The sequence below is a fragment of the Scyliorhinus torazame genome, chromosome 16 (genome assembly GCF_047496885.1).
Source record: "Scyliorhinus torazame isolate Kashiwa2021f chromosome 16, sScyTor2.1, whole genome shotgun sequence".
Taxonomy (NCBI): domain Eukaryota; kingdom Metazoa; phylum Chordata; class Chondrichthyes; order Carcharhiniformes; family Scyliorhinidae; genus Scyliorhinus; species Scyliorhinus torazame.
This window is the reverse complement of record NC_092722.1, coordinates 68,519,046-68,534,133: the sequence shown is the minus strand read 5'-3', so window position 1 is coordinate 68,534,133 and position 15,088 is coordinate 68,519,046. Positions and strand designations below refer to the sequence as shown.

Genomic DNA, 15,088 nt, shown 5'->3' with positions numbered 1-15,088 from the left:
AGTCACAGGCGAGGTGGGACAAGGTGAGTGGCACGTTCACATCATCCTCATTACTGAAAGCACTCGCCTCTCTAAGTCACAAGATCCCAGATTGATCCTGAGCTTTGTGACCTCCAGACCCAACCCCTTCAACGCTGACTGCCGTCCCACATTCTACCCTCTGTAAACCGCAGCTCAAACGGCCCCCCAGCCCTGTGTCGGAGCTGGCAGCACCCAGTCCTGGGTACACGCATTGCCCCCTCCGAGCGTCCGAGCTGGCAGCGCCTAGTCTTGGGTGCACCCATTGCCTCCGTCCATGTCCTAGCTAGCAGCACCCAATCCTGGGTGCATCCATTGCCCCCAGCCCTGTGTCTGAGCTGGCAGCACCAAGTTCAAGGTGCACCCATTGCCCCACCCCGTGTCCCAAGCTGGCATCACCCAGTCCTGTGTGCACCCATTGCCCCACCCCGTGTCTCAAGCTGGCATCACCCAGTCCTGGGTGCACCCATCGCCCTCCCTCCACTCGATCGACCTTACGATTGGCTTTGCCGGTCAAGCTATGATTTGGTTTTAAAATCCTCATTCAAGTTTTCCCAAATCCCTCTGTGGCCTGACCCCCACCCCTGTAAGCTCCTCCAGCTGTGACCTCTAACCCCCACCCCTGTAAACTCCTCCAGCTCTGATTATAGCTTCCCATGACTTTCTCTCTGACAATTGTGCCAACCTGGTTTAGCTGCCTGAGCCCCAAGCTCGGCACTATCCTCCTGGCACCTCTGCCTCACGACATCACCCTCCCCCTCTCCTCTTTCCCCCATGCTCTTGGTCACCTGATCTACTCTCTCCTTACGGGTCATTGTGTCATACTTTATTTTATCATCCTCCTGTGAAGCGACGTGGGACAATCTGTTAGTTGCAGGTCGTGGGATCTTTGTTGCTTGAATCGGTTCTGGTGTTTCCTATATTACACCAGTTACTACCCTTCGAAAGGAACTGATTGGCTGTGAAATCATCCTTTAAAGATCTAGATAGATGCAAGTCATCTACGTGTTTTGGGGGGGATTATTAGGATGTCAGTAGTAACAAGGGAGAGAGAGAGACAGTGACAGAGAGAGCGAGTGAGCGACAGAGTGAGAGAGACAGAGAGAGTGACAGACAGAGTGGCAGAGACAAGAGACATAGATGAGAGACAGAGAGAGAGACAGAGTGAGAGGGAGAAAGCAACAATGACAAACAGAGAGAGAGAGACACAGGGGGCGGGATTCTGTGATCCTGAGGCTAAGTGTTGACGCCGTCGGAAACGCCGTCGCGTTTCTCGACGGCATCAACACGGCCTCAGGATCAGCAATTCTGGCCCCTACAGGGGCCGGCATGGCCCTGGAGTGGTTCACGCCGCTCCAGCTGCCGATCCCGGCGTGAACTGGGCGCCACGGGATCCGCGCATGTGCAGCGGCACCACCGCCAATGTGCACATGCGCTGTGGCACCGGAGCCAACGTGCGCATGCGCAGTGGCTTCCTTCAACTCGCCGGCCCAGACACAATATGGCGCAGGACTACAGGGGCCAGCGCGGAACAAAGGAGGCCGCCAGCCAGAGAGGCCGACCCGCCGATCGGTGGGCCCCGATCGCGGGCCAGGCAACATCGGAGGCCTCCCCAGGGTCGGACCACACCCTCCACCCCCATGGGCCGCCCCCCCTGCCCCTTCCACGCCGAGTTCCCGCCAGCTGACAGCAGGTGCGGACGGCGCCGGCGTAGTGCAGCCCCCGACCAGCGCTGCGCCAACCACTCCGGCGCCAATTCTGTGTGCCGGCGTCTGGGTGGCATGGCGCGATTCACGTTGGTCGCGGGGATTCTCCGGCCCGGCCCTGGGCTGAGAGAATCCCGCCCAGAGAGAGAGAACACAGAGATAGAGTTGTAGAGATATGTTGGATGGATTCCAGTTGAATTGAGAGGATCAAATTGATACATGGAGGGCATAAGAAAGGGAAAAAGAACTGGTTGTGTGGAGACTGGAGTGGATATTGGGTATTGGAGGAGGGATTATGGGGGTATACCCTTGGGATCGGATACTAAAGCGAGGGGCCTGGGGTTTGGAGGCACAGGAACGGAGGACGGGATCCTGGTGTTCAACCAGGATTAGGGCTGGCAAGGAGGGTAGGGTTGGCGTGTTCAAGACCAAACGAAATAGGAAGAGGGTGAGGCCATTTGGCCCTTCGAGCCTGCTCCGCCTTTTAATAAGATCGTGGCTGATCTCACACTCATTAAATCCACTTTCTTGCCTCAGCTCAGTAACCCTTTAATTCCCGAACTGATTAAAAACCTACCAATCTCGGCCTTGGAAATGTTCAAGGTCTCGGCCTCCACAGCTTCCTGGGGAAAAGAATTCCAAAGGTTCACCACTCTTTCTTGCTGTGACTAGTGGTGTTCCACAGGGATCAGAGTTGGGACCTTTGTTCATCGTATACATAAATGATTTGGAGGAAAATGTAACTGGTTTGTGGACAACACAAAGATTGGCAGAGTTGCAGATAGTGGATACTGCAGGATATAGGTTGGAGACTTGGGCGGAGAAATGGCAGATGCAGTTTAATTCAGACAATTGTGAGGTAATGCATTTTGGAAGGTATAATACAGGTGGGAATTATGCAGTAAATGGCAGAACCCTTCGGAGTATTGTCAGGCAGAGCGATCTGGGCATACCACAGATCACTGAAAGTGGCAACACAGGAGGAAAGCGGAGCACCCAGAGGAAATCCACGCAGGCACAGGGAGAAGATGCAAACTCCACAGTCAGTCACCCAAGGCTCGAATCAAACCCGGTTCCCTGGCGTCGTGAGGCAGCAATGCTAACCATTGTGCCATCCTTTCTACTTTACATATCGGTCGCTGGCCATGTTGCCAGGCTATCCGCCGGCCAAAGGCGTGCCTTGGCCATCTGAAACCCAACCATGGGGGTGGCAGGGACAGGGGATGGGCGGGGTAGGGGGTGGAAGAGGAGACGCGTTCCCTTTGGAAGCTAACCAGTCGAGGGCCATCTTCAATCCACTCGTTTCCATCGTTTTGTCATTGGCAGACGTGCCTTCACCTGCCTGGGTTGAGTGGGGGGGGGCCCTAATCTTCGGAATTACTTCCCTAAACCTCCCCGCCTCGCTTTCATCCCCTTCGAAGGGGCTTTCGGTCGCCCTCCGCTATGAACTCCTTGGGAGGCTCGGTGCTGAATGTCTGTCTGGTTTATGCTCCTGTGAAGGGTCCTACAGGCATTTTACTCGGTTAAAAGTTGCTGTGCAAATAGTGAGCATTGTGTGTCTGTGTCTGGCGGGGGAGCAGGTTGGCGGGGCTGCTGGTTTGCATGGAGAGGTGTGTGACTCAGACCAGGTGTCCACGTGAGCTGGAATCCAGATTACCCACAGATCAACACATAATAGGATCACACACCTCAAATTCACTCAGTGTCTTACACTCAGCACCATCCCAGCTGGCTTTACAACGTCCAACCTGTCCTCAACATGTTCACTGAACAGCAGAGAGGAAAACAGAGCGAGAAAGATAGAGAGACAGGCAGAGAAAAACAGAGATGGAGAGAGAAACAGAGAGGGAGCGACAGGCAGAGACATAGACGGAAACAGAGAGACAGAGACACGGAGAGATACAAAGTTAACGAGGGACAGGCAGAGACAGACAGAAACAGGGAGAGAGACAAGTGGAGACAGAGAGAGGGAGAGAGAGACAGACAGAGAGAGGGAGAGAGAGACAGAGAGAGGGAGAGAGACAGAAAGATAGAGAGTGATCGAGAGAGAGAGAGACAGGGGAGAGAGACAAATAGAGAGAGACAGAGATGGAGAGCAAAACTGAAGGTGGAAGAGCTGGGTAGATTTTAACCCTGACAGTTGGCAACCCCACCACCGGCAAGTTCCTCTCCGAGTCGCTCACCAGCCTGACTTGGAAATATATCAGACTGTCGCTGGGTCAGAAACCTGGAACTTGCTCTCTAACAACACGGTGCGAGTACCTACACACCACAGACTGCAGCGTGTTCAATTCAAGATGGCGGCTCACCCACCGCCTTCTGAAGGGTCACGTCCAAAGGGTCTATTTCAAACTTCTAAAGGGTGAAGTGAGCAATGGTGGTATAGTGGTGACGCAGGTTCGATTTCCACAGTAACCATTTGTTCAAAATATTTGCTGGGCGGCATGGTAGCACAGTGGTTAGCATTGCTGCTTCACAGCGCCAGAGTCTGCATGTTCTCCCTGTGTCTCCGTGGGTTTCCTCGGGATGCTCCGGTTTCCTCCAAGTCCCGAAAGACGTGCTGTTAGGTGAATTGGGCATTCTGAATTCTCCCTCTGTGTACCTGAACAGATGCCGGAGTGTGGCGACTAGGGGATTTTCACAGTAACTTCATTGCAGTGTTAATGTAAGCCTACTTGTGACACTAATAAAGATTATTATGAAATTAGAAATGGGTAATAAATGCTGGGCCTGGCCCAGCAACACCTACATCCTGTATATTAACAAAACAAAGTTTCATTCACATTTATTCAGTCTTGTTCACTCACTCACCTGCATATGCACGCACAAACTCACACATGCACACGCACTCACTCTCTCTCACACACAATCAAACACACATGCACTCACACACAGAATTTCATGCACACACAAAATCTGACTCATATCTGCATGCACACATTTACACACAATTTCACTCCCATTGTAGATATTTATACTGGTGTGTATACACACAGAATCTTTCTCATTGTTACACACTCAGTTACACACTTGTTTGCATACACACAAATTATCTGTTACACACTCAGCTACACACAGAGAATTTGACTTACATTTACACACGCACATTTACAGACACAGTTACACACTCGCATATATACACGTAGAATGCGTAATTCTCCCAGATGTCTAAGTGTGGCTGGAAATGTGGTACGATTTCCGCTGGTTAGATTGGTGCGATGCAGATCACAATCCACCCGCACTTCGCATTATGTTTGGAGGGGGAGAGCAAGTTTTGCGTGGGCACTGAGAGGTGCGGGGTTGACACGGGGCCCTCCTGATGGTCCTTCTTTCAGGCCTCCCTTCCCATTCATGTTCCCCCCTCCAGCACCGCCCCACCCTGTTTCTGTCATGTCCCCGACCACTCGGGGTACTACTCATTTACACACACAATCTCATTCACATTTACACGTCAGCGACACACTCACTTTTACATACACTCACACACGTGCACACACACACACACACACTCATACACACGCACTCACACAAACACTCGCATGCAGTCTCACACACATGTGCACACACATGTACATATACTCACACACTCACACACATGTAAACTAGACAACAACCACTGATTAATATGACACTGATCCAGATAATAAATTGCTGAGTTGCTGCATCAGATAAATCTTTATCCATTAGCCAAGGAAGCAGGTATTTATCCCAGTTCTGAGCATCTCAAAATCCCTTTGTCAATCTAATTTACACATTCCCTCCCTCCATCACTCTCACAGATTCTCTCTGTCTCACTCCATCAGTCTCACACATTCTGTCAATTTTAAAAATAAATTTAAAGTACCCAATTCTTCTTTTTTCTCAATTAAGGGGCAATTTAGCGTGGTCATTTCATCCGCCCTGCACATCTTTGGGTTGTGGGGGTGAGACCCACGCAAACATGGGGAGAATGTGCAAACTCCTCATGGACAGTGACCAGGGGCCAGTATCGAATCCAGGTCCTCAGCTCTGTGAGGCAGCAGTGCTAACCACTGCATCACTGTGCCGCCACACATTCAGTCTCTCCATCACCCTCGCACATACTCTCCGTAACTCTTACGCATTCCCGCTCTCCATCACTCTCATACATTCCCTCTCTCCGTCACTCTCACACTTACCCTCTCTCCGTCACTCTCACACATTTTGTCTCTCCAACACGCACACATTCCCTTTCTCCGTCATTCTCACATTCTGTCCCTCCGTCACTCTTAGACATTCTCTCTCCATCACTCTCACACATTCTTCTCTCCGTCATTCTCACATTCTGTCTCTCTATCACACTCACACATTCCCTCTCTCAATCACTCTCACACTTTCCCTCTCCATCACTCTCATACATTCTCTCTCCATCACTCTCACACATTCCCTCTCTCCATCACTCTCATACATTCTCTCTCCATCACTCTCATACATTCTCTCTCTCCATCACTCTCACACATTTCCTCTCTCCACTTCCTCTCTTCATTTCCCGCCTGTTTCTCTCTTTCCCTGCCGACCCCACCCCCATCTCGCTCTCTCCATCTCCTTTTCCTCAGTTCTCCTTTAACTGACCTTTAAGCACCAGCATGTGTTTTCCCCTGACCGTTTCTCTATCCTGTACCTGGAGCACCGTCAGTAGTCTGGAGTGGACAAGGGGCATGAAATCAGACCCCACCTTCCCTCCTCCCTTTCTGTTCCCTTCATCCCCTCAGTTCCATCTTTCCCAAATCGCCCGTCTGCTCCTATTCTCCTTCAGATCTCGCTCTCCATTCCTCCATCTCCCTCTCTGCCCCCCCCCCCCCCACTCCCCATCCCTCTCCCTCACTCTCTCTCTCCGTCTTTGTTTTTCCACCCTCCCTCTCTCTTTCCCTCTATCCCTTCCTCTCCGGCCCTCCCCTTCTCCTCCTCTCCCTCCCCTCCCTCGCTTCCTTCCATCTCCTCCTCATTTTTCTCTTCTTCCTCGCTCCCTCCCCCTCCCTCTTTCTCCCGTCCCTTCATCTCACCCTCCCTCCTCCTCTCCGCACCCCCCACCCTAGTCTCCCACCCTCACCACCCCCACACCACTGACCTGGACGCAGGCCTTCACTCACCTGATTATCTTCCTCCATCTCCCTTTCGGTTCTGTCTGTGAGCGGAGGGTTTCAATCCAAAGTGAATGAAGTCTGCTGTTAGTTTCCAGATCGTGGCCTTACACGAACTATTGGAGGCCAATCCCTCAGCGGCAATGGCCCTCTCGCTCTCAATGACACTGTGATCGTTTCAGCTGTGCGTCCTGCTGAACTCTCTAACCCTACTATCTCCCCGACTCTGTCTGTCTCTCTCTGTCTCAGTATCTCCGTCTCCCTTCCGGCTCTACCTCTCCCTCTTTCTGTCTGTCCCTCGCTGACTATCTCTCTTTGCGTCTATTTCTCTCTCTTCTCTCTTTTTCCACTCTGTCTGCTGTTTCTTCCTCCTCTCACTCCCTTTCACTCTCTCGTGCGACCGGTAGATCTTTTTACTCAGTACTGCTTCCTGATCTATGCGGATTATTTTATAGATTCTCCCCTAATGTGGAACATGTTCACAAACACGTCTCCAGTGCGTCATTCCAGTCACTCAGCTTTGAGGGCGGAGCTCACGTTGTCACGGTTCCTAACATCCTGCAGTGAGCGTTAACCCTCTCACTCCCTGCACGCAATCCAAGATCACTCACACTCACTTACACACACTCTCAAACACACACACTCACTCACTCTTACACTCAAAAACACTCTCAAACGCACACACTCTCAAACATACACACACTCACTCTCTCGCTCACATACTCTCAAACACACACTCTCTCAAACAGACACACACACACTCTCTCACACTCACTCTCGTATACACTCACACACTCTCAAACACATACTCACTCTCAAACACACTCATTCACTCTCAAACACACACTCATTCACTCTCGTACTCACACTCACTCTCTAACACACACTCACTCTCACACACACTCACTCTCTCACACACACTCACTCTCAAACACATACTCACTCTCAAACACACACACACTCACTCTCAAACACACACACTCACTCTCAAACACACACTCTCTCAAACACACACTCATTCACTCTCGTCCTCACACTCACTCTCAAACACATACACTCACTCTCAAAGACACTCACTCTCAAACATATACACTCACTCTCAAACACATACACTCACTCAAACACACACTCACTCTCAAACACATACACTCTCACACACTCCCGCTCAAACACATACTCACTCTCAAAAACACACTCACTCTCAAACACACACTCATTCACTCTCGTACTCACTCTCAAACACACACACTCACTCGCAAACACACACTCTCTCAAACACACACTCATTCACTCTCGTCCTCACACTCACTCTCAAACACATACACTCACTCTCAAACACACTCACTCTCAAACATATACACTCACTCTCAAACACATACACTCACTCAAAAACACACTCACTCTCAAACACACACTCATTCACTCTCGTACTCACTCTCAAACACACACACTCACTCTCAAACACACACTCTCTCAAACACACACTCATTCACTCTCGTCCTCACACTCACTCTCAAACACATACTCACTCTCAAACACACTCACTCTCAAACATATACACTCACTCTCAAACACATACACTCACTCAAACACACACTCACTCTCAAACACATACACTCTCACACACTCCCGCTCAAACACATACTCACTCTCAAAAACACACTCACTCTCAAACACACACTCATTCACTCTCGTACTCACTCTCAAACACACACACTCACTCGCAAACACATACACTCACTCTCAAACACATACACTCACTCTCAAACACATACACTCACTCAAACACATAAACACTTGCAAACACACACTCACTCAAACACATACACTCTCAAACACATACTCACTCTCAAACACACACACTCACTCTCAAAGACACTCATTCACTCTCATACTCACTCACTCAAACACATACACTCACTCTCAATCACACACTCACTCTCAAACACATACACTCACTCTCAAACACATACACTCACTCTCAAACACATACACTCCCCCTCAAACACATACTCACTCTCAAACACACACACTCACTCTCAAACACACACTCTCAAACACACACTCATTCACTCTCGTACTCACACTGACTCTCAAACACATACACTCACTCTCTCACACACACACACTCGTACACACACTCAAATACATACTCACTCTCAAACACACACTCTTAAACATACACACTCTCAAACACACACTCACTCTCAAACACACACTCACTCGCAAACATACACTCACTCTCAAACACACACACTAACTCTCAAACACATACACTCACTCTCAAACACATACACTCACTCTCAAACACACACACTCACTCTCAAACACACACACTAACTCTCAAACACATACACACTCTCAAACACACATACTCACTCTCAAACACACTCATTCACTCTCGTACTCACACTCACTCTCAAACACACACACTCTCAAACACATACACTCACTCTCAAACACATACACTCTCAAACACACACTCACTCTCAAACACACTCATTCACTCTCGTACTCACACTCACTCTCAAACACACACTCACTCTCAAACACACACTCACTCTCAAACACACACACTCACTCTCAAACACATACACTCTCAAACACACACACACTAGAATCATAGAATTTACAGTGCAGAAGGACGCCATCGGTCCATCGAGGCTGCACTGGCCCTTGTAAAGAACACCCTGCTTAAGCCCAAATCTCCCCCTAACCCAGTAACCCCACCTCACCTTTTTCTTTTGGACACTAGAGGCAATTTTGCCTGGTCAATCCACCTAACCTGCACGTTTTTGGACTGTGGGAGGAAACCGGAGCACCCGGAGGAAACCCACGCAGACACAGGGAGAACATGCAGACTCCGCACAGACAGTGGCCCAAACCGGGAATCAAACCTGGGACACTGGAGCTGTGAAGCGACAGTGCTAACCACTGTGCTACCGTGCCGGCACCAAACACTAACTCACTCTCTCACACACACTCACTCTCTCACACAGATTCACTTACACACACACACTCATTCTCTCTCAAACACACACACTCTCACACACACTCAAACTCTGAAACACACTGTCACTCAAACACACATTCTGAAACACACACTCACTCTGAAACACACACTCACTCTGAAACACACTCACTCTCACACAAACCCAAAGGGCTGGATTCTCCGTTTTGGGGACAATGTCCCCACGCTGTCGTGAAAACTGATCTATTACGCCAGGAAAACTGGCATCAAAAGGCCACAGATTCACAGCCTTGCAGGGGGCTAGCAGGCAGCAGTCGTGGAGCTCGCAGCACCAGCTGCCGATATGGCCCCCGCACTTTCAGGTCAGAGGCCGCGCATGCGCACGGCGGCGGCCTCCAGTGACCTGGAAAGTGGAAATAGTGCCCCAATCGACCGCTCGCCCGACCCGGACCGCTCGCATAAAAAAAGCCCAGTCCCAAATGAGGCCCCCCCCATGATCCGATTGGCCCTCACCCAACTGTGGTAGCCCCAGACTTAGTCCGCTGCCGCCATGCGGGTATGACGGACGGTGGAACCATTAGTGGTCCACGTCATTGGGAATTTGGCCGGTTGGGCACGGAGACTAGCGGGGCGGGCCTCAGGCAATGGTCTGAGGTGGTGGATAATTGGTGCAGCGCACTCCTCGAGTATGCCGCTTATCGGGGGACGGAGATCATGGAACCAGCATCGGTCCCGATTTCGTGTGGGAAACTGGATTCTCCGCCCTGTCACCGAACCCGATTTCGGCGTCGGGTTGCGGAGAATCCAGCCCATACATTCTCAATCACACACACTCGCAAACACACACACTCTCAAACACACACACACTCGCAAATACTCACACTCAAACACACACACTCGCAAATACTCACACTCAAACACACACACTCAAACACACACACTCGCAAACGCATACACACTCTCAAACACACCTGACGAATGTGATATAAAATAATTACTTTAGAGATATTAGTTGCTGTAATGTAGAGATAGGCCAGTCTCATTCTGGTGAGTTCACAAAGGATTTCAGACCACATGGCAAAGCAAGGAGGAGGTGTGTCCACCAAAGGAGGAGAAAAGGATGCTGGGTAATAGGGGCCAGAGGAAGGGATTGGAAGTGAGCCAATCAGAATGTCTGACTAGGTCAGGAGGGGTATAGGATGACCTATGGGAATCGTGTATGTGAAACTTGATACCATTTGAATTGATTTGCAGAGATCCCTTTGTCTCTTTGTTCATTCGCTTTCCGGGGTGTAGGAGACTGGATGTGTCTTATGCCTCTGTGAAATGAATCAAGCTTGCAAGCCAAATAAAATAACTAATGCTGTACATGCAAATCCATCTCGACTTTTATTGAGGCCAGACTGACGGGTAAAGAAATTTGGGATTTGACACACCCACACTCACTCTCGAACACACTCTCAAACACACACACATACTCTCAAACACACACTCACTCACTCTCGAACACACACACTCTCAAGCACAGCCACACACTATCAAACATACACACCCTCTCAAATACAGCCACGCACTCAAACACACACTCTCAAACACACACATCCTCTCAAACACAGCCACACTCTCAAACACACACTCACTCTCGAACACACACTCTCAAACACACACTCACTCTCGAACACACACTCTCAAACACAGCCACACACTCTCAAACACACACTCTCAAACACACACACGCCCTCTCAAATACAGCCACGCACTCAAACACACACTCTCAAAGACACACACCCTCTCAAACACACACACCCTCTCAAATATAGCCACACACTCTCAAACACACACACATACTCTCAAACACACACTCTCAAACACACACTCACTCTCGATCACACACGCTCTCAAACACAGCCACACACTCTCAAACACACACATCCTCTCAAATACAGCCACGCACTCAAACACACACTCTCAAACACACACCCTCTCAAATACAGCCACAGACTCTCAAACACACACACTCAAACACACACTCGCAAACGCATACACACTCTAACACACCCACACTCACTCTCGAACACACTCTCAAACACACACACTCGAAAACGCATACACTCTCAAACACACACACACACACTCTCAAACACACACTCACTCTCAAACACACACTCACTCTCAAACACACACTCTCAAACACAGCCACACACTCTCAAACACACACCCTCTCAAATACAGCCACGCACTCAAACACACTCTCAAAGACACACACCCTCTCAAACACACACACCCTCTCAAATATAGCCACACTCTCAAACATACCCACACACTCTCACACACACTCTCATACACACACTCTCAAACACATACATACAGTCTCAAACACACATACACTCTCAAACGCACCTAAACTCTCAAACGCACATACACACTCTCAAATGCACACGACACACTCTCAAACGCACACAAACACAATACTTGCACACACACACACACACGAAACACACAAACACAGACTCAAACACAACACATGCACACACACGTGCATCACACAAATGCACATACTCAAACACAGACACATATTCTCAAACACAACACATGCACACACACCCACAAAACACAGACACACACACAAACGCACATACACACAGTTAAACACAAATACTCTCAAACAAGTGCTCTCAAACACGCACAACACAAACGTATCCCTCAGGGGCTTAAACTGAGGGCAAACATTTGCTGGCCTACGATACAGCATCGGGATAGGAGGCTTTTCACTGAGCGGTCAGGCTGTATAGACGGCAGTCCCAGAACACATCGACATCCCAAACGAAGACACACCTTCCCAAGAACAAAAACTGATTCACCCCCGCCAACGAAGGGATCACTGGACAGGGATCAGGAACAGGAACCCGGGCTGATTCACCCCCTCCCTAACCCAGGGGTCACTGGGCCGGCATCAGGAGCAGGAACTCGGGCTGATTCAGCCCCCTCCCTAACCCAGGGGTCATTGGATAGGGATCAGGAACAGGAACCCGGGCTGATTCAGCCCCCTCCCTAACCCAGGGGTCACTGGGCTGGGCTCAGGAGCAGGAACCCTGAATGATTCACCCCCTCCCTAACCCAGGGGTCACTGGGCAGTGATCAAGAGCAGGAACCCTGGATGATTCACCCCCTTGAGCCATTCTCATCAATCTTTTACACACTCTCTGCAATGCCCTCATATCCTTCTTCTCATGCAGCTCCCAGAACAGGATATGAGACTAAAGCGAGGGCTGAACTGATGTCACATACAATTTTAACATAACCTCCTTGCTCCTCTACTCTATGCCCCTTTTAATAAAGCCCAGAATACTCTCTGTTTTATTAACTCCTCCCTCCACCTGTTCTGCCCCCTTCAATGATCGATGCACACATACACCCAGGTCCCTCTGCTCCTGCTTCCCTTTAAGAATTTCACCCCTTATTTTATAATGTCTCTCTATGTTCTTCCAATCAGAATGCATCACCTCACACTTCTCAGCATTGAACTGTATCTGCCCCCTCCTCCAACTTGTCTCTGTCCTTTTGACAGTCAACACTGTCTTCATAGTTCACAATGATTCCAGGTTTCAGATCACCCGCAGATCTTGAAATTGTCCCCCCACAGACCAAGATCTAGATGATTGCTATCAGGAAGAGCAAGAGTCCCAACACCGACTGGGGGCTGCACAGTGGTTAATGCTGCTGCCTCACAGCACCAGGGATCTGGGTTCAATTCCGGCCTTGGTGGCTGTCTGTGTGGAGTTTGCAGGTTCTCCCCGTGTCTGCGTGGGTTTCCTCCGGGTTCTCCAGTTGCCTCCTACAGTCCATAGATGAGCAGGTTAGTGGATTGGCCCTTAGTGTCCAAAGGTTAAGTGGGGTTACGGAGATAGGGTGCGGGAGTGGGCCTAGCTAGAGTGCTGTTTTGGAGGGTCAGTGCAGACTTGATGGGCCGAATAGCCTCCTTCTTGCACTGGAGGGATTCTATGATCCCAGGGAACACCCACTACAAACCTCCCTCCAGTCAGAAACAGGGCCACTACCCTCTGCTTCCTATTATCTAGCCAATTCCGTATCCACGTTGCTGTTGTCCCTTTTATTCCACGAGCTTTAACTTTCCTCACAAGCCTGTCATGTGGCACTGTCTCGAATGCCTTCTCGAAGTCCGTGTACACCACATCAACAGCATTCTCCACATCAATCCTCTGTGTTATCTCTTCAAACAATTCCAGGAAGTTAGTGAAACACAATTTTCCATTAACAAATCCACGCTGGCTTTCCTAAAATTAAGCCACTTTTGCCCAAATTATCATTTCTTGAACGTTCACCACCTGAGGTGGCTTAACACCACCCAGGACAAAGCAGCCCCGCTTAATCGGCATCCCATCCACCATCTTAAACATTAACCTCCACTACCGATGGACAGTGGCAACCATGTGTACCGTCTACAAGATGCACTGCAGCCACTCACCAAGGCTCTTTCAACAGCAACTTTCAAAATCACGACCTCTACCACCTAGAAGGACAAGGGCAGCAGACATAGGAACCAGGAGCAAGAGTGGGCAATTCAACCCCTCAAGCCTGTTCTGCCATTCAATACGATCATGGCTTATCTCCTGTCGGCATCAACTTCCCATTCCTGCCCATTTTCCATAACCCTTTACTAATTAAAAATCTCTCTAATTCCTCTTCAAATTTAGCCACTGTCCCAGCATCCACTGCACTTGGAATAGTGAATTCCACAGATTGACAACCTTTTGAGAGAAGTAATTTCTCCTCATCTCTGTTTTAAATCTACTGCCTCATATCTTAAAACTATGACCTCTCGTTCCGAGATAGTCCCACAAGGGGTAGCACCCGCTTCATGTCTACTTTATCTTTAAAACATTTTTCATACTGAGACTCTGAGGAGAAGAGAGAGAGAGAGAGACAGAGGGAGAGCGAGATGAAGAGAGTGGGAGAGACAGACTGAGAGGGGGAGAGAGAGGCAGAGGGAAATAGAGATGGAGAGGGAGAGAAAGACAGAGTGAGAGAGAGAGAGACAGAGAGTGAGATCGAGAGAGGGGGAGACAGAGAGAGAAACAGAGAAAGAAACAAAGAGAGAGAGGGAGATGGAGAGAGACAGACACACAGAGAGAGGGAGACAGAGGGGGAGAGAGATGGAGAGGGGGAGAAACAGAATGAGAGGGGGACGGATGTCATAATATACACCAGTATATTATGGTGCAGACACACACACACACACACACTGATGGACATGCAGTGGAGGCTGGGGACAG

The 15,088-nt window shown here is 49.6% G+C and overlaps 1 protein-coding gene across 2 annotated transcripts in view; it reads right to left on the bottom strand.

The window, feature by feature from the left end:
- The window catches only part of LOC140392860 (solute carrier family 2, facilitated glucose transporter member 1-like), a 119,286-nt gene that overhangs the window by 71,636 nt on the left and 32,562 nt on the right, over nt 1-15,088 (bottom strand). Inside the window, exon 1 of one of the 2 annotated variants that reach the window (XM_072478602.1) lies at nt 6,833-7,410. The exons of the other annotated variant lie outside the window; for it this stretch is intronic. Within the exon in view, the coding sequence (XP_072334703.1) occupies nt 6,833-6,850 (18 nt within the window). The 5' untranslated portion in view covers nt 6,851-7,410. Of the gene's footprint in view, nt 1-6,832; nt 7,411-15,088 lie in introns of those variants that run through there. 2 annotated transcript variants of the gene reach the window in all.